This window comes from Artemia sp. Qi Xiang Cuo, chromosome 13 (genome assembly GCF_049724085.1).
Source record: "Artemia sp. Qi Xiang Cuo chromosome 13, ASM4972408v1, whole genome shotgun sequence".
In the NCBI taxonomy this organism is placed as follows: domain Eukaryota; kingdom Metazoa; phylum Arthropoda; class Branchiopoda; order Anostraca; family Artemiidae; genus Artemia; species Artemia sp. Qi Xiang Cuo.
The window spans coordinates 10,620,824-10,643,360 of NC_142806.1; the positions used below are offsets into that span (position 1 = coordinate 10,620,824).

General features: G+C 34.9%; 2 protein-coding genes and 1 pseudogene across 6 annotated transcripts in view; 1 reads left to right on the forward strand and 2 right to left on the reverse strand.

Annotated features, from left to right (window-relative positions):
• The window catches only part of LOC148944933 (zinc finger and BTB domain-containing protein 14-like), a 68,099-nt gene extending 59,113 nt beyond the window's left edge, over positions 1–8,986 (forward strand). For all 5 annotated transcript variants that reach the window (XM_089099515.1, XM_089099516.1, XM_089099514.1 and 2 more), the window contains one exon: positions 8,310–8,986. In XM_089099515.1, the coding sequence (XP_088955641.1) occupies positions 8,310–8,827 (518 nt within the window). In that variant the 3' untranslated portion in view covers positions 8,828–8,986. The remainder of the gene's footprint in view (positions 1–8,309) is intronic.
• Positions 2,289–3,618, reverse strand: LOC148944935 (uncharacterized; annotated as a pseudogene).
• Positions 8,987–11,546: 2,560 nt separating the features above from the next.
• LOC148944936 (uncharacterized) lies at positions 11,547–12,116 on the reverse strand. Its single transcript, XM_089098899.1, has one exon. It carries the CDS (start codon positions 12,114–12,116, stop codon positions 11,547–11,549), a length of 570 nt encoding a protein of 189 aa, XP_088955025.1.
• Between the last annotated feature and the right edge of the window lie 10,421 nt (positions 12,117–22,537).

Here is a 22,537-nt window from a genome sequence, read left to right on the forward strand (position 1 = left end):
GGGGGGTTAGTTGACCTTCAATCACTTTCAACTATTATAAAGGACACTAACCCTTTCAATTTTCAATCGAATGAGCCCTTTTTTGAAGTTTATACAACATCGCTATCTATAAAAACCTTATATGCCCCCAGGGGATATAACTTTTAACTTTTAACTACGTTGAACAAAATGGCCTTCTAAAAATTTTAATTGGATATTTTTGGCGAAAAGGAGGGCGTGAGAGGGGGGTTAGTTGCCCTCTAATCACTTTCGACTATTAAAAAGGGCACTAGCCCTTTGAATTTCCAATCGAATGATTCTTTTTTAAACTTTCTAGAAACTTTCAAGTTTCTACAACAAAGCTTTTAATAAAAACCATATATGCCCCAAGGGCATAACTTACAACCCTTGCCCTGAGGGCTTTGGGGGTAGTGTCATCCACAAAGATATAATTTCCGGGCATTTCAACTACTTTGAACAGAATGGTTATCTCAAATTTTTTATTGGATGTGCTTGGATAAATGGTGAGCGTGAAAGGGGTGTTAGTTGCCTTCTAATAACTTTCGACTATTAAAAAGGGCACTAGCCATTTCAATTTCTAATTGAATGAGCCCTTTTTGAAGTTTCTGCGACAGCGCTTTCTATAAAAACCTTATATACCCCCAGGGCATAACTTACAGCCTTTTCCCTGAGGGCTGTGGGGGGGGGGTTGTCATCCTCAAAAATTGAAGTTCCAGAACTTTCAACTGCGTTGAACAAAATGGTTATCTCAAAATTTTGATTGGATGTGTTTGGGGAAAAGGTTGGCATAAGAGGGGGTTAGTTCCCCTCCAATCACTTTTGACTATTAAAAAGGGCACTAGTCCTTTGAATTTCCTATCGAAAGAGCCCTTTTTAAAGTTTCTACGACAGAGCTTTCTTTAAAAACCTTATATGATCCCAGGGCATAACTTACAACCCTTGCCCTGAGGGCTGTGGAGGAGTGTCCTCCCCAAAAATATATTTTCTATCTGGAAATCAACTATACTGAACAAAATGGCTATCTCAAAATTTTGTTTGGATGTGTTTGGGGAAATTAGGGGCGTGGAAGGAGTGTTACGTTAATGAATTTTTTCAAACTTTTGACCTATTTAGATCGTTTTTTTTGTCCTGAAATACCGGGATACTAATTTTCCCGAAAAGATATAGAGCCTGTTTTAGAAAAAATAAATACACAATTATTGCTTGTTTATAAAGATAGTATATGTTGTGCCGGGCCCCGGGTCGTGGCAGGCTTCTGTATATGGGTTTTATTATCGCTCGTCTTCTAACTACAGACAACTTGAGCCCTTTCTTGATGTCTTGACGTCACCGCAGGTTCGATACAGGCACCCTGGGAAAAATACAAATTCTTCCTTAAAGTTGTGACCTATTTAGATTGTTTTTGTGGCCAGAAATGTGAATTTGCCTGTTTTAAGAAGAAAAAAAAAACTATGTAGCCGATTTTGAGGACGGTTCCCGGGATTGATTCGCGACAGGGCTGTATATATTGATTTTTATTGTCAATTGTAACCGCAGACAATTTGACCCTCTTCTTGATGTCATGGTGTCACCATAGGTTCGACACAACCACCATGGGAAAAAATACAAATCCTTCCTTAAAATTATGACCTTTTTAGATCATTTTAGTGGCAAGAAATATCAGTATGCCAGTTAAGAAAAAAAAAACTATGTAGCCGATTTCGAAGCCGTGTCCCGGCACTTGGCATATTCTTTCTTTTTCCCGGGAAAACAGAGGGCTCCCCAGGGAACTCATAGAACATTGACGGGTTCCAATAACTTGTGATAAAAAGTTGCATTGACATTATAATTCCTTTATCCAAAATAGGGGAGGGTGGGGATGAATGGTCACATTTTTGTTCTAATTGAAAGTTTAGCCAAAGTATGAATGCCAGAAGAATGGTTTTGACATAGAAAGATGCAGCATTTATTGTTCTAGCTTCTTTGACTTTTTTAAGTTTATGCGTCCATTTTTTTTACCAACATTTCTAACAGATGACGCCAAAAGTGACCAATGTCCCCCAGGGGTGGGCAGGTTGGTCATGGACATGGGGTAGGTTGGTCACAAAATGGGTTATCTTTGTTTTACTTCCGAGACCTGACACAATTACAGTAGTAGTCTTGTTTCATTTACAAGGTGTATATTTTGCTTCAAATACAATTTTTTCAACTTCAATGAAACTGTTCAGCTTCAAGTACTACAAAAACTGAAAAAGATATGACTTATTCAACTGAGTACTCCCCAAGACAAACGTCAAGCACTAGGGCTTTCACAGCATGTTCAGTCCCTCAAAGGTTTTGGGAACTGGGAGCTTCAAAACAATATCACTTTGAGGGACTAGAGCCTCGTCAATTACTTCTGGGAAAACAAATTGCCATGTGGGAGATTTCCTACCAAGGAAGGTCTCAACATATCTCTCACTTGTTTCTTCCTTCACTTTACCTGCAAAGTATTTTTTCTTGTTCTTGCTGACAAATGCCACAAGAACGAAATCGCCCACACTGATTTCGTCGTTTTCACTTGGAATATCATCCATATCAGCATCAAAATCTGAGTCATTGTCCAATACCATTTCTCTTTTACTATCAGACCTCGCATCCGCTTTGGCCAAAACCCTTACTTCTGTAGTCTTTTTGCTTGAATTACTTTTGTTTCTCATCCCACTAAAAGCAGGCTTCCCAATTTTTGTTTCTTCTTAGCTGACAGTTATGCAATTAAGGCATTTTTAACTGGTGTATCTGTGATAACTTGAGATTTCCCCTTCCTGGACTAATAGCAGCAGACACTAATGCTACAGAAGGTTGAGAAGTTGTTGAACACCCTAGTTCTGCCTCTGAGTGGCTCGAGCTATCTTCTGCATCAATTGCTTTGGACGCAGTTTTTTGTGAAATATTGGATGGCTTAGGTCTGTTTCTAACATCAGCGGCTAGGAATTCTTCATCCCCGAACAGATGACGATCGCAGGGCCAGATTCCAGCAACCCTGAGTCCAGAGTTGATATTCGTTGGAGTCAAAGCACAAAGAAAGGCAGTCCCAACTAATTCCGCAACGTCATAAATACAAATGGGTTGTCCTGGATTCTTTGTCATCCTTGTGTCACAACCAGCATTGTAGTATGACTTGAACAGCCGTAACATCTTCTGTCTAGTGGCTGCAGTTTATGGCTTGTGTGGGGTGGGAAGGTTAACGCAATAATGTGGGACTATTTCATTAGCTCAAGTGACTCAATTATAATGACTGGCGTGATTGTCCATTAGAAGCAGCTCTGGTCTGTCAACACTTGGCTTGCTATGGCGAATGAAGTGCTCCAGAAAAACAACGAAGTTCTCTGCAGTCATCCATCTTGAGGGATGAGAAACCTCCGCAATCCTTGGCGGTGATCCCTTCATTATGTGTGGGAGATACTTTACCCTTGGGAAAATCATGAATAGTGGGATAACAGTACCTTGAGCTGACGCAGCTGTACACATGGTAATTAGTATGCCTCTTTTTCCAGATGTAATCCTGCCAACTTGTTTATTTCCCTTCTCAGCAACTATTTTTCTTGGATTCTGAACCGTAGTGGGGCCAGTCGCGTCTAGATTCCAAACATCAGAAGCGATAAAACAATATTTACGCAACAGTTCCTCGTATGTGTCAAAAAAAGCATTGAATACAGGTCTGTTAAAAGCAGTTGCCCTTGCAGTTCTTGTTGCTTCTGAAGATCTGAGATAAAGCGTTGGGTTACGCCGTAAGCAGGCACAGAGCCAGTCCTTACCAGCTGTTCTAGCTTCTTCCCAATGACGAATATCCTTACCGAGTTTCTCCGCAAACTCAAATGCCATGGTTCTGACTTCTTTTGGCGACAGTCCGTGGTGAAGATGGGATGCTCTGACAAGATATTGCTCTAAACTTTTCTCTTCTTTATCCGTGAAAACTATGCACGTTTTATGCCGTTGCACAAACTGCTGTAGCTTAATATTACTAACATCGGTTGCACTTTTACAACGTTCTTCAGAGAATTTCTGGGCATAGCGTTTTAGAGTCGAGCGGCGGATATCCATCTCGCGTGAAATGGTGGCAAATTTTCCAACTTTCAGTAGTTTTGCACAGCTTGTCTCATAACTTCGGGGGGAATGGTCCCATTTTGTGTTTTTCTATTGGAAGTCCGCATGTCTGTTGGATCTCACCTAGAACGATGACATAATGATAACCAAAAATAATGATAAAGATCTGCACTTATGGAAAAAATATGGATTTGCTTCTTTTTTTCACCTAGTGGGGCAGGTTGGACAGTGCATCTTCAAAGTGACCAACCTGACCCCCCCCCCCCAAAAAAAAAAAAAAAAAAACCAACTGCCCCACACAGGATGCATGAACAAAAACACGGCTCCATGAAAAACTAATAATGTTGAGAACTTCCTTTCAAGCCTAAAAGGAAACCAATTAATAGGCTGCTCTATTCTGGAATCATTTCTGAGATCGGCCTTCTCATTCTCTCTCAAGACAACATTAAGTCTAGCAACAATTCTGGAAAAAACTCACCAAAAAAGAGAAAATTGTTGTCCACTCTTTTCATATGGAGGTTACTGCTGCCATTTTTTCATGGCATGACTGCACTGTAATTTCTCACATTCAGTAGGAGTTTCTGTTATTTTTTTCAACATATGGCAGATAAATATCCAAGTGTTCAACCTTCCCCCCCTGACCAACCACCCCCACCCTCCCCTATATATGCAGCTTTGTAGAAAAATAAAATAATTGAATACGTCGTGGCAGTATGGTGGATGAAAGTGTACCTCTTGATCAGAGGCTCATGGATTCAATCCCAGCTGTGGCAAGGGATAAGTTCTTCTTTAGTTTCTTTTTTACATGTTGTGTATCAGCTACGGTATCGCTTGTTCTCTTATTGTTAACTGAACATTTCTTCATGTCAGCTTTATAAACCCAATAATCATCTGAATCATTTTGAAAAGCAGCTATGTGGGATCTAAGATTCCGTTTTTTCTTTTTTAAGGTTTTTGAACTGTTGTAATCCCTTGTTCGGTCTAGTTTATTCATTTTGTCCTCTAGGCATAATGAGACGACTTAAAGCACCTTTTGTATAGAGACTAATTACACTTATATGAGCCATTTTCCTTTTGTAATGTTTAATTCGTCGTAGGTATAATTCCGGTAATTCTATTTGGTACTTTTCCATTATGTGGACACCTATAAAAAGTCAAGTTTGGTTAATGCTAATGAAATAAAACAAAATAGGATGAATATATAATAGTTTAGAAACAAATTTGGGCAATATTTTTGCACATTAGGGGGGGGGGGTAAAGCAGTGCAAACATTAAATACGTTTCCTAACCTAACCTAGGTACTCTTTTATTCCCCTAAACCCCCAAAAACTACAATTTAAATATTGTAAATTCAATGAGAAACCACGCTCTTCCATCAATTTAGATAACAATTACCCGCTTTACGAGTCTCCATCACTGCATTCATTCGACTCTCTATAGCCGAGGTGTCCACATAATGGGAAAGTATGGGGAAATAATGGGGAATTTCATTGGGTTTATTTTGTTGCGCTGAAAACTGTAAGCTTACATCGTATTTCTCTTTTTATGCTACAAGTGGATTTAACCTAATAGAAATTAAAACTTCTTTTAAAATTTTTGGGTATTTCTTTCAATTAAAAAATTATAATTTTTGATGAGACACCAAAATTGTTTTTGCAGTTTACATAATGGCTTTATAGATTTGGAACTGAGAACTAAGATAAAATAACATTTCTTCTATAAGTGAATTTACTCTAATAGAAAATAAAACTTCTTTTAAAATTTTCAGGCATTTCTCTAGTTTCTATTAGAAAATTTAAATTTTTGATTAGACACCGTAAATATTTTTGTAGTTCACGTAATAGCTTTAAAGATTGGGAACTGAAAACTAAGATTTCTTACATCTTTGTAAGAAATCTTGTAAGACAATTTCTTTGATCTTTGCTTTGGTTTTGACTTGTTTTAATTCTTGCAGGAGATTATCTCCGAACCGGATATTTCTTTGTTCTTCAATGTTGTTTGTGATTCGTAATTTTCACTGACGCAAGTATTCTGAATGTATATTCATTTTCGTTTATCATTACTTTATATTTTTTTCAATACCCTTTACCTTAGCCTCTTGGATAGGCCAGATCCAGTCTGATTGGATTGGCCTTGTCACGTTTGATGGGCTATGTTCTTCATTTGCCTCTTGGCATTATAATTCCTCTCTTTAGGGGCTCTACTTACTCTAGGTATTATAAAACTACTTAAAACGTCTATTGTAAATAGATTCATTACACTTTGTATTTTATACTTAGCTAAGTTTCTTTTTGTAATGTTGTATGTGTGATAGATATAAAAACGATACGTTCACCCTGGGGAGGGGGGAGTGATATAATTTATTCTCTTGAAATGTACTCATTTATATGACGTCAATCAAATGATTTTCTTGTCAATCATTTGTTTCTTGTGTAATTTTGCCTGCATCATAGACACTGAAAACGATACAACCACTACTGAGGCAAATGTGACGTATGTATGCTTCTCGACTTTATTCATAGATATGATGTCACTTACATAAATATTGTTTTCCAAAATTGAGGCTTTTAATGAATTTTCTCAAACTTCTGGCCTATCTAGATCATTTTTCTAGGCCAGAATATCTGAGGATACTAATTTTTCCGAAAAATTATGGGGCCGTTTGCAAGAAAAAAAAAAAATAAATACATATTATATTATTGCTCACTTTGTAGAGAAACACGTTTTGTGCAATCAAGCAGTTCAAATCAGTACCAAAGAGTGCATACTGATTAGAAACCACGTAGAACTGATATATGCTAGAGGTTCATTTAACTCGAACCTGAAACATCATCTTACAATCCATTCTAAGAAAAAGCCTGTTAGTTTGTAGTTTACAATAAAACTTGCTCCAGAATGGTGGTTTTTGCAGGCAGGAGAATACTCAATAAATAATTAAAGCTATTCCTTGCAAATAAAACATAATTAATTCATGCAAGTTTGTTTTGGTAGGTGAATAAAACTTTCAGAAATAGATTTGCAACCTAGTATTGCTAAGACCCCCTCTCTATCTCAAATGCCTATTCTTTAAAATGGTTGTGAAAAATTAATTGAAAGGATCTCCGAGCTTCCCCTTCCCTCATCAACAACCAAATGTTCAAACCGTTAAAACTCAACCTTGGAACCTTAAAGATTAATAATTGATAATCTCCTGCCAATTTGTTCAGAGTATTTAGTCTTAAAATTGCCCATAAGTTAACACAGCCCTCACATGGTGATAAGAGAGCTAATCCTATTAATACTATCATTGCAAGCTTAAGACTCGCGGGAACGATACAAGATAATGAAGTACATAGGATGATGTTATTGTATACCAATAGCATCTACTTATACGTATTATCTACTACATATACTAATCACGTATTCTGACTGCTGGTCGATTGATCGGTTTTTATTTCTATACATAATATAATCAAGTTCCCACGGCTTACAGGCTTTAAAAAATAACGTTTTCGGTGGCTGACCGGTGGATCACTTATTATTTTATACATGTAATATGATGAAGTTCAAACTATCCAAGTATTTAGAAGTTTTGAAACTCATTTGTCCCGACTGCTGATCGGTCATTATTTCTGTGTGGGATATAATCAAGTTTAAACTGCTTCCAATAAGTTATATATATATATATATATATATATATATATATATATATATATATATATATATATATATATATATATATATATATATATATATATATATATATATATAAAAAAAAATATATATATATATATATATATATATATATATATATATATATATATATATATATATATATATATATATATATATATATATATATATATATATATATATATATATATATATATATATATATATATATATATATATATATATATATATATATATATATATATATATATATATATTGAAATTCCAACCATATCCAAGTATTTATGAGCTTTAAAAATCAGTCAGGGCAGTCCTGACTTCTGATTGGTTATTATTTCTATGTGTGATGAAATCAAGTTTCAACTGCTTCCAATAAGTTACATGGTTTAAAAATTACGTTTTCTGACGGCTGATCGCATTTTCTCTGTTCCCACTGTTGATTGGCTGATCAGTTGTTGTCATGTATTTAATATAACCAAGTTCCAACTGCTTTCTACAGTCTTGATATCAGAAATTGCTTTTCCGTTGATGTCTGAAACTTTTTTTTATGCCGTTTATTTATTTTATTGTAGGAGTTATAGATACATCATCAAGTAATACCAATGCACTTACGGAAGCTTCAAATTCCAATATTGGCTTGCTTAGGAAAAAGTACAGGAAAGACAATGAATGCAATATGTGCAATAAAAGATTTCTCTCCCATTCAGCATTAGAAATACATCAAAGAGTTCACACAGGAAAAAAACCGTTTAAATGTGGTTTGTGCAAAAAGTGTTTTTCTCAATCAAGCAATCTGAAACTGCACCAAAGAGTGCACACAGGCGAGAAACCGTTTAGATGTGATTTATGTGGGAAGAGATTTTGCTATTCAAGTTCTTTGATTGAACATCAAAGAATTCATACACGTGAGAAACCGTATAAATGTGATGTGTGCAAAAAGTGTTTTTCTAAATCAAGCAATTTGAAAGTGCACCAAAGAGTGCATACGGGCGAGAAACCGTTTAGGTGTGATTTATGTAAGAAGAGCTTTTCTCAGCTAGTAAGTATGAATAAACATCGAATATTGCATACAGGGGAAAAATTGTTTTAATGTGATGTATGCAGGAAGAGCTTTTCTCGATCAGACCATTTTAGTGAACATCAGTCTCTGTGAGAGAGAATTTTCATTTGCATCAACCCTGAACTGTCATGTAACAACTCATTCTAAGAAAAAGTATGGTAGTGTATAGTGTTCAATAAAAATCTTTAAGAGAACAATACTTTTTGTAAACAGTCTTATAGAAACTTTTCATGTCAAGGACAGGTATGAAAAAGATCTTTGAACCCACCATATTAAAAAATAAGACATGTTTTTTTTATTCAGCTTTCTTTTTATCTTTCTCTCTTTTTCTCTGTCTTTCTCCTCCTCTCTATTCTCTTCCCCTCATTTTTCTAATTATTTCCTATATTCGTCTATTTTATCGGCTGTTTCGAAAAGTTATTCTATTTATTTGTACTAGCATATCTAATTTAGGGTCATGGCCAAAGAGAGGTATGAAAAGTCCTTTAAACCCCATATTGAGTAAAGATTAAGACCAGGTGACATATTTTGTAACTGAACTCATCTCCGTAGCAATTCTTGCATGTTAAACTTATCGATTAGAAAAAGAAATATTGCACGATTATAAATATATCCAAATGTTTAGTTTGCAATTCATTGATTTTATAATGTTGAATTTTAAAAGAAACTGAAGAATCTGCAGTGTCGAAAGAATTATTATCAATATTTAGAAGCATCCAGAAATTTACCCAGGAAACGAAGCCAGTGCTCAGATAGATGTCCACATCTTTAATATCACAAAAAAAGATGAAGAGAATAAAATGCTAAAGTAAAAGGGTAAAGAGAATAAAAAGGCTATAGAAAGAATAATGAATAACAAAATTTATAATTTTTTTCTGAATAAAAACATTCATATCTTTTATCAGAAAAATTAGTTTTTGTTTGACAGTAACTCACAGTCTGTGTTTGAATTTTTTGACATTAATGAACTAAAACTCTGTAAGATGAAGTAAATTGTAGATCTAAGAAAAACAACTATGCAGGAAAAACTAGAAAAGGAACAAAAATTCAAGCATTAATAGTATCACTTAGAGTACTCGGAGATGTAGAATCTGCAATAACATCACTGGCAGGAGTAAAAGAGAGCTTAAATAAAGAACGATGTTGACTGTTGACACATTTTTTTTTTTTTTTTTTTTTTTTTTTTTTTTTTTTTTAAGTACAGTGCACTTTGTATCGAAGGAGTTGTAGAAACTTCAAAAAGGGCTCATTTGATTGGAAATCGAAAGGGATAGTGCCCCCTTTTAATAGTCGAAAGTGATTGGAGGGCAAGTAACCTCCCTCCCATTTCAGATAGGCATTTTGTTCAATATAGTTTAAAAGTCCGGAAATTATTTCTTTGAGGGTTTTTTTCTTTGAGGGTGACAAACCCCCACATCCCTCAGGGCATGATTTATAAGTTGTGCCCTGGGGTATATAAGGTTTTTATAGAAAACTTTGTCGTATAAACTTCGTAGGGGGCTCATGGGATTGGTAATAAGAATTTTAGTTCCCTTTTTAAGAGTAAAAGTGATCAGAGGGCAGCTACCCTCCCCCCTACACGTCTTGTTTTCCCAAAATGTATCCAATAGAAATTTTGAGACAGCCATTTTGTTCAAAATAGTCCAAAGATCATATAATAAGAATTTTCGGGTTGACACAAACCACCAGAGCCGGGGCTAAGGGTGGTAAGTTATGCCCCAGGAGCATTTGAGGTTTTTATTGAAGGGGGGTTATTTAACTTTAGAAGAGGCTCATTTGGTTCAAAATTGGAAGTTTTAGTTCCCTTTAAGAGTCAAAAGTGAGTGTGGGTAACAACCCCCCTCCCCCCATCGGACAACCTCTCTTTTCACCAAACGCATCTGATTGAAATTGGGCCAAACCAACGAAGGTGTAAGTTTGACAGAATGTTGAGGCGGAATTTTAACTTAATCAAAACACACTATGTGCATACAGACTGTCAAAAGGGTGTATCTCAAGAATGGATTTAGGTATCAAGTTGGATCTTTCAGAGAATACTTAAATGGGAATTAATTGACAAAAACGTAATATATGCATGTCACTACTAACACTAATACCACTGCTACTTTTACCAATACTCGTACTGCTACTAAACTACTCCAACTACTGCTTCAATTGCGACAATTTTTAAGGCTTAGAGGATTAAGGTGAAAAGGGTGCCATAGAGCGCATCAACAATTAGGTAATATGCACATGCTACTGCTGTAACTAATACTGCTGCTACGACTATTACTAATAAAACACTTGCGCTCCAGCTTCTTCTACTACAACCGAAACTAATTTCATATTAGTACTTTTAAGGCTAAGTCTAAGAAGATAAAATTTGAGAGGATATTAATGAATGAATATTCTTTATTACCCATCTATAAACAAAGAAAAAGATGGAGTATAATAAACAAAACAAAACAGACATGTTATAAAGATACACAAAAATTACTAATAATTCCAAATCTAAAATAGTGGGCCCTACCACGGGTGAGAAGAGGACTGGTTATTCAGTTTCTTAAACTGTTCATCCCCGGCCTGAACCGATTCCACCACACCAAAATGGTCAACCTACTCTTGAATCACCGAGGGGCCTGAAACAATAACTTCGCGTACTTAACATAGCAATTTCGCAACACTCACTTATCAGATTCAGTAAAAATGGGATCAAATATAGAATATGCGGAAGAGCCACACTATTATTTATTTGAGAAAGGGCTTTCCGTTATAGATTAAGTTGCGATGTAACCACACCAGCATAAGCAACTCTAAGTTTGCGTTCAGCATTCCGAAGCAAAAGCTTTCGTGCATTCTTAATCGAAGGCTCAATCGAGAGACCTAAATATGTTAGTACAGTGGTGGGTTTCACCTCACTATCACCTAGACGGACTCTATTGGGCACATAAGTACCGTTTAAATTAAAGAAGAGGAGTCGGGACTTCACAACATTCATTCTTAGTTCTATTTGTAGATATTTATCAGATAGGTTATCAAAACTCTGCTGAAGACTAGCTATTGACCAGCACGGATTTAACAGATCGAGCGCATAACAATGCACTGATATATCCATCCCTTTTGAAATGCAATTAATAGGTAGGCCAATCTGTGCAGGAAGAGACGAGATGATTTTGATGATTGGTGATGTGATTTCTCCTTGCTCTATTCCGACGAATACAGGAAGCTCACAATCCGAAAGTATATTTCCCAACTTCAAACGAACTTTTAGATGCCTATACATACAATTTAATGGGAAAATTACATCAAGACTAACTCCATGGCTGTGTAATTCCAACATTGCCTGCGAGTGGATAAGAGAACCAAAAGCATTCGTAACATCGTATGCTCCGGGAACCAGAGTGCTCCTGGATGCTTCTGTATCTGAGTGTATTACAGAGACTATGGTAAATTCGGACTAACATAGGATACTCTGTGCATTTAGATTATCATAATAGCGTATCTTAAGAATTAATTTGTGTATTAAGATGGAACTCTCAGAGAATGCTAAAAGAGGTAAATCAATTTACCCAAAGGCAATATTTGCACACAATTACTAATTCTGTTACTACTGCGACATTTATTAGTTCTACTATTTCTATTGCTGCAACTACTACTTCTATATCAACTACTTGTAAGGTTAAGAGCATTAAGATGAAAATTTCAATAAGTATATGAATATACAGGTTATCGAAAGGACATCGACAATGTAATAGCAATTGTTAATTGTATTAAGTTGAGTTGTAATACTAGTGCTCTGACTACTATCACAACTATACCTAGGTGTATGAAGGTGAAATGTTCAGAGAATACTTCTGAAAACTAATGTTGGACGGATTGCAACCTGCCATACATATGCAGGTTGTCAAAGGGCATATCAGTAATATCTTAGGAACAGTTTAATGTCTGAAATTAAAACTTACAAGGCTTGTTGTAGGGGATGTTGAGCTAACCAAAAGACAATATTTGCATCATAATACTACTGCTTCTACTCCTACAACTACTACTTACTGCTACTATAGCTAAGACTACCACCATTAACTCTACTGCTACTACTATAACTACTGGTGCTACTACTACTGCTAATAAGCCTAATGGTATTAAGGGGAAAATTTTGGGCAACATTGAAACTATTGAGATAAACTGAAAAACACTATGCCCATATAGGTTGTCAAGAGGGCATATCAGCAATGCTTCTGTACTGGTTGATGATATTAAATTGAATTTTTCATCATATGTTGAAGGGGGTGTTGAAAACAAAACAAATGTGCTATTTGCGTACTGTTACTAATGCTACTATTGCTACTATACAAGCTAAAGGGGATTGAGGTGAAGCTTTCAAGGAATGTTTAGGCTGATATTGAACTAAATCAAACCGAACTGTGATCATGTAGATTGTCAGAAGAGTGACAAAGCAATATCACAATAGCAGCTTATATTCTTGAGCTAGAACTTTCAGGGTAAGTTGTGACTGATTTTTATCTAGCCAGAAGACACTATGTTTATACTTTTAATACTGCTTCTACGGTTACTGTAAGTAATGACACTAAGGGCATTAAGTTGAAACTTTTTGGGGGAGTTTTAGTTAAACGAAAAAACTATACACATGCAAGTATTAAAAGGGTATATAAGCAGTATCATAGACAGAACTGTTTTATCATAGCTAGCAATACCATTGATATTTTAAAGGAGCCAATTTGATCGGAAATTCAAGGTTCTAGTACCCTTTTTAAAAGTCAAAAGCCCTCCTCTTTACCTCATAATTTTCCAAACACTTCCAACCAAAATTTTAAGATAGCCATTTTGTTCAGCATAGCTGAACGGTCTTGGAAATCTATCTCTAGAGCTATTGTGTGCGTCAACCCCCCACAGCTGTGAAATTTCCCCATTATGTTTAAAAACTAAATGTTGGCTTAAAATTAAATCAAAATGCACTGTGTGGTTGCTAATTGTCCATAAGACATCTCAGCAATATCCCAAGAACGATTGGTATCAGCTTTAAACTTTTGGGATTACTTTTATTACTACCACTGCTCTTAAAATTTAACTAAATCAAAAGAGTGTAAGTGTATTCTAGCTGACAAAGAGCATAGATAGAAATTTTTGCGAATGGTATTAAGTTTTATTTTTTAGGTCAACTAGAGAAAGAATAAAACTAAATTAAACAGTACTGTTTGTGTTCAATTGTTTAAAAATCGTCGAAAAAGTTATACAAAGCATGCAAATAGCAGGCCAAACTATAAATTCTTAAAGAAAAAACGAAAAGATTTTAACTACTCGTATTATTTTCTTTTTCCCTGAAAAAGACTATCTCAATATAAAACTAACAGAAATTAATTAAAAACACTTTTTCCACAAAATAAGTATTTCAAATAAAAGTAAAGAACTCCATTAAACCAAAAGTGAATGAAAATAGAATCAAATAATCTACAATGTGTAAAACTTCCCCATTCAGCATCGATAAATAAACGAAACTGAAAATGAGCAGAAATTACAATAAATAAAATTAATATGAGTTGGGCTCAAAACCCATTTTCCCAAGTTTTCCCAAGGCCAGAACATAATTTGTACTTTACCGAAAAAAAAAATTCTTTAATATTTTCACTTTTATAACTTCAATAAATCAAATATTAATAACATTTTAAGGAAGAATTATCACATATGTACATTGAGCTGACAATGCACATTCATTTGTTTTTTTTTGGGCTTTTTTTTCAGTAAGCATTCAGTAGCTCTCCTTTCTCATTTTGAAGAGCCATGTAATGATTATTTTTTGTTCTTCATAATTTGTAATACCAGAAGGGTTACTTTAGTGCGAGTTTTAATGTTGATTTTTTTTCAAAAAATCTTTAGAAGTTGAAGGAACAGTCTCTAATTTTAGCGTAGGTATTTCATAACCCAAACATGAAAATATTCCTTTGGTAGTTTCATCTACCAAAGGAACATCTATCAGAATCCATAACCTCTCTGACTTGCCCCGACAACGTACTAGAATTTTTTTTTTTTTACTCTAAATGTATATCGCAAGGATACCATGTTGGTTAAATACAACAAAACTGGATAACCTATTAGGTACTTCTAAAAATTATTATAAAAAACTCTTGCCACAAAAAAAAATTTTGAAAGAAAAATAAAGAGCCCTGCTAAGCCAAAAATGAGCAAAAATAAATAATAATACCTATAATAATAAAAACCGTCAAATGACTCTCCAAGCGTAAAACTACCACAGGTCACCATCAATAAATAAATAAAAGTCAAAAGGAACAGAATTTATAATAATTAACCTAGTAAACCTCAAACCGAGCAAAAATTAACATTAGTAGTGCCGAAAACCCCCATGCCTTGTGAATAACAGAATAACAAAATGACCTTCGATTGTCAGTAATATGTCAGTTTTTAGTTTCATTTATTTATTTATGATGATTTGTGGTAGTTTTACGCTTGGGAGGTTACTTGACTATTTCTGCTCATTTTTGGCTTAACTGAGCTCTTTACTTTTCTTTGATAAACTTGTCTTATGGAAAAACTTTTTTTAAATAAGTTTCTGTTCGTTTTTAATTGAAATAGTATTTTTCATTAAAAACAAAATCGTTTTTTTCTATGTACGAATCAATAGTTTGGCTTGCTATTTGTATGTGGGACTTTTTTAATTTGTATTGTTGAATTCTTAACTGTTGTATTGTTGACACAAAAAGTATTGTTTAATTTGAGTTCATACCTCCTCAGGTTGACCTGAAAAATAAAACTTAATATTATTCCCAAAAGATTCTATCTATACTCTTTGACAATCTGGATACCCTTACACTCTTTTGATTTATGTCAATTCTAAGAAAATAAGTATTAATAGTAGTAGCACTGAAAGATTTAATTATATACCCCCAGTCGTTCTCGATATATTGCTAAGGTTCCTTATTGGCAGCCGTACATGAAGTGGCTTTTGATTTAGTGTTAAAGTAATATTTATTTTTAGAGCATAATGGTCTAATTGCATAACTGTGGGGGATTGACATACCCAATATCCCTAGAGACATAGCTTCTGGATTGTTCTACTAAGTTGAACAAAATGAGTGCCACAAAATTTTGATTGGATATGTTTGGAAAATGAATGGGCTTGGGAGGGTGGCTGTTTATCCTCAAATATCTTTTTACTCTTAATTAATTAAAAAAACTTTTTCCACAAAATAAGTTTTTCAAAGAAAAGTAAAGAACTCCATTAGGCTAAACCAAAAATTAGCCAAAATAAAATAAAATAATCTACCAAGCGTGAAACTACCACAAATCAGCATTGATAAATAAATGAAACCCAAAACGAACAGAAATTACAACAAATAACCGGGTTAAACTCAAAACGAGCGGAAATTAACATAAGTTGGGCTCAAAACCACTATGCCTTCCCAAGGCTATCACATAATTTGCACTTTACTGAAAAAAATATAAATGTTTTTACTTTTATAACTTTGATAAATCAAATAATATCAAAATTTTTATTACTAAATATCAGTATATGTATATTAAACTGACAATGCACAGTCATTTATATTTTTTTCAGTAAAGTGCAGAATATGTTCTGGCCTTGGGAAAGCAAATGGGTTTTGAGCCCAACGTATGTTAATTTCTGCTCATTTTGAGTTTGACTCGGTTATTTATTATAATTTCTATTTGTTTTGGGTTTTATTTATTTATAGATGCTGATTTGTGGTAGTTTCACGTTTGGTAGATTATTTGATTATATTTTTGCTCATTTTTTGTTTAATGGAGTTCTTTACTTTTCCTTGAAAAACTTATTTTGTGGAAAATGTTTTTTTAATCGTTTTTCCAATCGAAAGAGCTCTTTTTCAAGTTTCTACGACGAAGATTTCAATAAAAACTTATATGCCCCCAGGACATAACTTATAACCCTTGCCCTGAAGACTGTGGGGGGAGTGTCCTGCTCAATGGTATAATTTCGAATGTAAAAGGTATAATGTAATCCAAACCAACCAGCATTCTAGCAATTCTAAGAGTTTTGAAAACGTCAAACGTTTTCAGTAAAGAACTGAAAAAATTCAAATGCATTTACTAAAAGTGTATTCATAATTAATTCTATTTCTAAAAATAACCTTGAAATTATTGGCGTTGTTTCAGGTGGGCAAGGATTTGGAGAAAAAATAATTTTATAGCCCATGCTCTTGACTTTTCGGATTGAGATCCCTCTTCCCCCCCCCCCACCGATAAAATGTTGGAGCTACATCCCTGCTTGAGAGCTCCGATTCAACTTTATAATTCCCAGTAGTTTTAGCATGACTTCTAATAAGGTAATTTTTATCATGAGAAGAATTATTATTGTGAGTTAGTTGTCTTTCGAGCTTAAATTATTATTACACGCCCACCAATGTATACATTTATAATTAGTCAAGAAAATGTGTCAAAAACGGTATTAATTTTTTTCTTTTTCATTTTAATCTTTCAATTGTGTTTTTATTCCGCATTCACAGAATTTTTATTCAAAATTTTCAAGGGAAATGCTACATTTTCATCTAAATTACTACGGTGCAAAAAATAAGCAAAGCTAGTTCACTAGATTTGGGGCGTTTTTCGTCCACAAAAGCTTAGAAATTAATAATTTGATGAGTCCAAAGACAATCTATCCTTCAGAAATAGTTTAATTGCTTAGGCTATTATCTATAGCGTAGGTTTAGGTATTCTCTTGAAAAATTCTCCAACCCCATTAAGAATACTCCCTGAGAAAAATTACCCCCTCCCCCAGTCATAGTTGATTTTTTTTTTTTTTTTAATTTAATTTTGATTTTTTAAACTCATGCCCAGGCTTAATCAACACATTATGTAACCAAGACTTAATCTGAATTGGGTTCTAAATACTATGCTTTCTAAAAGCCAGAATATAATTTGTACTTTACTAAAAAATATTCAAATTAATTTATTGAACAAAATCTGTATTGTTATTTAATATATATATGCTGATATTTACTCCTTAAAATCTTAATTAATTTTTGATTTCTTAAAGTTATAAAAGAGAAAACATTAAAAAGAATTTTTTTAAAAGAATTGCTAAATAAGAATTAAAAAGAAAGAGAATCCCCTTTTTTGGGCATAGAATGAGATTTTGAGCTCTTAGTGTCAATAGTTTTCAGTAAAGAACTGAAAAAACTTCAAATTAATTTACTGAAAAAATATACATTGTCAGTTTAATGTACATATGCTGATATTTATTTCATAAAATCTTAATTAATTTTTGATTTCTTAAGGTTACAAAGGTGAAAACATTAAAAAACAAATTGAATAAAGTACAAATTATATTCTGGCTTTTAGAAAGCATAGGGTTTAGAACCCTACTCAAGATAAATTTCTGCTCGTTTTGAGTTTGACATATTTTAATTTCTGTTTGTTTTGGGTTTCATTTATTTATTGATACTAATTTGTGGTAGTTGTATGCTTGATAGATAATTTGATTCTATTTTGTTCAGTAAACTGACCATTCACATTTTTTTTCAGTAAATTCATTTGAATTTTTTTCAGTAAAATACAAATTATATTCTAGCTTTTAGAACGCATGGGGTTTACAATCCTACTCATATCAATTTCTGTTCGTTTATTTTAATTTCTGTTTGTTTTGGGTTTCATTTATCTATTGATACTGATTTGTGGTAGTAGTATGCTTGGTACATAGTTTGATTCTATTTTTGTTAATTTTTGGTTTAATGGAGTTCTTTACTTTTTTGGAAAAAGTTATTTTGTGGAAAAAGTTTTTTTTAATTAATTTCTGTTTGTTTTATATTGACATAGTCTTTTCAGGGAGAAAGACAAAGCCTCTTCTAAGCTTAAACAACCATCCTTTCCATAAAAACCTTAAATACCCCCTGGGCATAACTTACAATCCTTGCCCCTTATAGTTGGGGTTTGTATCAACCCCAAAAGCCAGGTTATATGATATTTAGAGTATTTTGAATAGAATGGTTATCTCAAAATTTTATTAGATGCACTTTCTATAGATATGACGATATTTATTCCTTAAAATCTTAACTCATTTTCGATTTCTTAAAGTTATAAAAGTGAAAACATTTAAAAGAAGTTTTATCATACAACCCTTACAACCTTACAGAATTTAAGTGACAACCAATGCCCTGAGGGCTGGAGGGGGGGGGGTGTCATCCTCAAAGACCTAATTTCCAGAACTTCCTACTACGTTGAACACAATGGCTATCTGAAAATCTTCTTTGGATTTGCTTGGGAGAATGGTGCGCATGAGAGGGTGGTTAGTTACCCCCCAATCATTTTCGTCTATTAAAAAGGGCACTAGCCCTCTCAATTCCCAATTCAATGAGCCGCTTTCGAAGTTTTTACGACAACTCTATCTATAAAAACCTTATATGCCCCCAGGGCATAACTTACAACCTCTGCCCTGGGCACTCGGGGGGGTTTGTTATCCCTAGATACATAGTTTCTAGAACTTTAAATTACGTTGAAAAAAATGGCCGTTTATAAAGTTAGATTACAATTTTTTGGGTTAGTCGGGGGCATGGGAGGGGGTCAATTACTCTGCAGTTATTTTTAATTATTAAATAGGGCCATTTCAATTTCCAAACAATTGAGCCCTTTTTGAAATTTTCACAACAACTTTCTATATAAACCTTATACGCCCCAGGGCATAACTTACAACCCTTGCATTGAGGGCTCTGAGGGAGTTATCATCCTAAAAGACCTAATTTCCAGAACTTTCAACTACGTTGAACATAATGGATATCTCAAAATCTTGATTGGATGTGTTTGATGAAATGGTAGGCGTGAGAGGGGGGTTCGGTGCCCTTCGATCACTTTCGACTATTAAAATGGCACTAGCACTTTCAATTTTCAATTGAATGAGCCCTTTTTGATGTTTTTACAACATTGCTTTCTATAAATACCTTACATGCTCCCAGGGCATAACTTACAACCCTTGCCCTGAGGGTTTTGAGGGTGGGGATGGGTTGTCATACTTAAAGACCTAATTTCCGCAACTTTCAACTACGTTGAATAAAATGGATATATAGAAATTTTGATTGGATGTGTTTGGGGAAAAGGTGGGAGTGAGAGGGGGGTTAGTTGCCCTCAGATCACTTTCGACTATGACAAAGGGCACTAGCCCTTTAAATTTCCAATCGAATGAGCCCTTTTTCAAGTTTCTACGACAAAAATTTCAATAAAAACCTTATATGCCCCTAGGGCATAATTTATAACCCTTTGCCTGGAAGACTGTAGGGGGAGTGTCCTGCTCAAAGGTATAACTTCCTGAACTTTAAACTGCATGGACTAAACTGGCTATCTCAAAATTTTGATTGGATATGTTTGGGAAATGGTAAGCATGGAAAGGGTGTTAGTAGCCTTCCAATCACTTTCGACCATTAAAAAGGGCACTAGCCATTTCAATTTCAAATCGAATGAGCCCTTTTTGAAGTTTCTACGACAACGCTTTCTATGAAAACCTTATATGCCCCCAGGGCATAACTTACAACCCTTACCCTGAGGGCTGTGGGGGAGTGTCCTCCTCAAAAACATAAGTTCTCTCTGGAAATCAACTTTGAATTACCAATTGAATGAGCTTTTTCAAGTTTCTACGACAAAGATTTCAATAAAATCTTATATGCCACCAGGGAATAACTTATAACCCTTGCCCTGAAGACTGTGGGAGGAATGTCCTGCTCAAATGTATAATTTCCGGAACTTTAAACTACCTGGAACAAAATGGCTATCTCAAAATTTTGATTGGATGTGTTTGGAGAAATGGTGGGCATGGAAGGGGTGTTAGTTGCCTTCCAATTACTTTCGACTAATAACAAGGGCACTGGTCATTTCAATTTCCAATCGAATGAGCCCTTTTTGAAGGTTCTACGACAACGTGTTCTATATAAACTTTATATGCCCTCAGGGTATAACTTGAATCCCTTGCCCTGAGGGCTGTGAGGGGGTTGTCATCCTCAAAGACCTAATTTACAGAACTTAAAACTACGTTGAATAAAATGGCTATCTCAAAATTTTGATTGGATGTGTTTGGGGAAAAGGTAGGCGTGAGAGGGGGGTTTGTTGCCCTTCGATCTCTTTCGACTATTAAAATGGTACTAGCCCTTTCGATTTTAAATTGAATAAGCCCTTTTTGATGTTTTTACAACATTGCTTTCTATAAATACCTTACATTCTCCCAGGGCATAACTTACAACCCTTGCCCTAAGGGTTGTGGGTTGTCATCCTTTAAGACCTAATTTCCAAAACTTTCAACTACGTTAAAGAAAATGGATATCTAAAAAATTTGATTGGATGTGTTTGGGGAAAAGGTGGGCGTGAGAGGGGGGTTAGTTGCCCTCAGATCACTTTCGACTATTAAAAAGGGCCCTAGCCCTTTGAATTGCCAATCGAATGAGCCCTTTTTCAAGTTTCTACGACAAAGATTTCAATAAAAACCTTATATGTCCCTAGGGCATAATTTATAACCCTAGCCCTGAAGACTGTGGGGGGAGTGTTCTGCTCACAGGTATAATTTCCTGAACTTTAAACTGCGTGGAATAAAATGGCTATCTCAAAATTTTGATTGGATATGTTTGGGGAAATGGTAAGCGTGGAAAGAGAGTTAGTAGCCTTCCAATCACTTTCGACCATTAAAAAAGGCACTAGCCATTTCAATTTCCAATCGAATGAGCCCTTTTTGAAGTTTCCACGACAAAGCTTTCTATAAAATCTTTATATGCCGGCTGGGAATTAGCCACAACCCTTGACTTGAGGGCTGTAGAGGAGTGTACATCTCAAAAACATAAGTTCTATCAGAAAATCGACAACGCTGAACAAAATAGCTAGCTAAAAATTTTGATTGGATGTGTTTGGAGAAAAGGTGGGCGAGAGAGGGGGGTTAGTTGCCCTCAAATCACTTTCGACTATTAAAAAGGTTACTAGACCTTTGAATTTCCAATTGAATGAGCTTTTTTTTCAAGTTTCTACTACAAAGATTTCAATAAAAACTTATATGCCCCCAGGGCATAACTTATAACCCTTGCCCTGAAGACTGTGGGGGGAGTATCCTGCTCAAATGTATAATTACCGGTACTTCAAACTGCGTGGAGCAAAATGGCTGTCTCAAAATTTTGACTGGATGTGTTTGGGGAAATGGTGGCCATGGAAGGGGTGTTAGTTGCCTTCCAATTACTTTCGACTAATAACAAGGGTACTGGTCATTTCAATTTCCAATCGAATGAGCCCTTTTTGAAGTTTCTACGACAACGTGTTCTATAAAAACTTTATATGCCCCCAGGGTATAACTTGAAACCCTTGCCCTGAGGCCTGTGAGGGGGTTGTCATCCTCAAAGACCTAATTTATAGAACTTAAAACTACGTTGAATAAAATTGCTATCTCAAAATTTTGATTGGATGAGTTTGGGGAAAAGGTGGGCTTGAGAGGGGGGGGGGGGGTAGTTGCCCTCCAGTCACTTTCGACTATTAAAAAGGGCGCTAGCCCTTTGAATTTCCAATCGGATGAGCTCTTTTTCAAGTTTATACCACAAAGATTTCAATAAAAACCTTATATGCCCCCAGGGCATAACTTATAACCCTTGCCCGGAAGACTGTGGGGGGAGTGTTCTGCTCACAGGTATAATTTCCTGAACTTTAAGCTGCGTGGAACAAAATGACTATCTAAAAATTTTGATTGGATATGTTTGGGGAAATGGTGGGCGTGAAAAGGGTGTTAGTTGCCTGCATATT

What these genes read in the sequence shown, in the direction of transcription:
- LOC148944936 (XM_089098899.1), bottom strand. Translation starts at nt 12,116, where the DNA reads ATGTTGGAATTACACAGCCATGGAGTTAGTCTTGATGTAATTTTCCCA.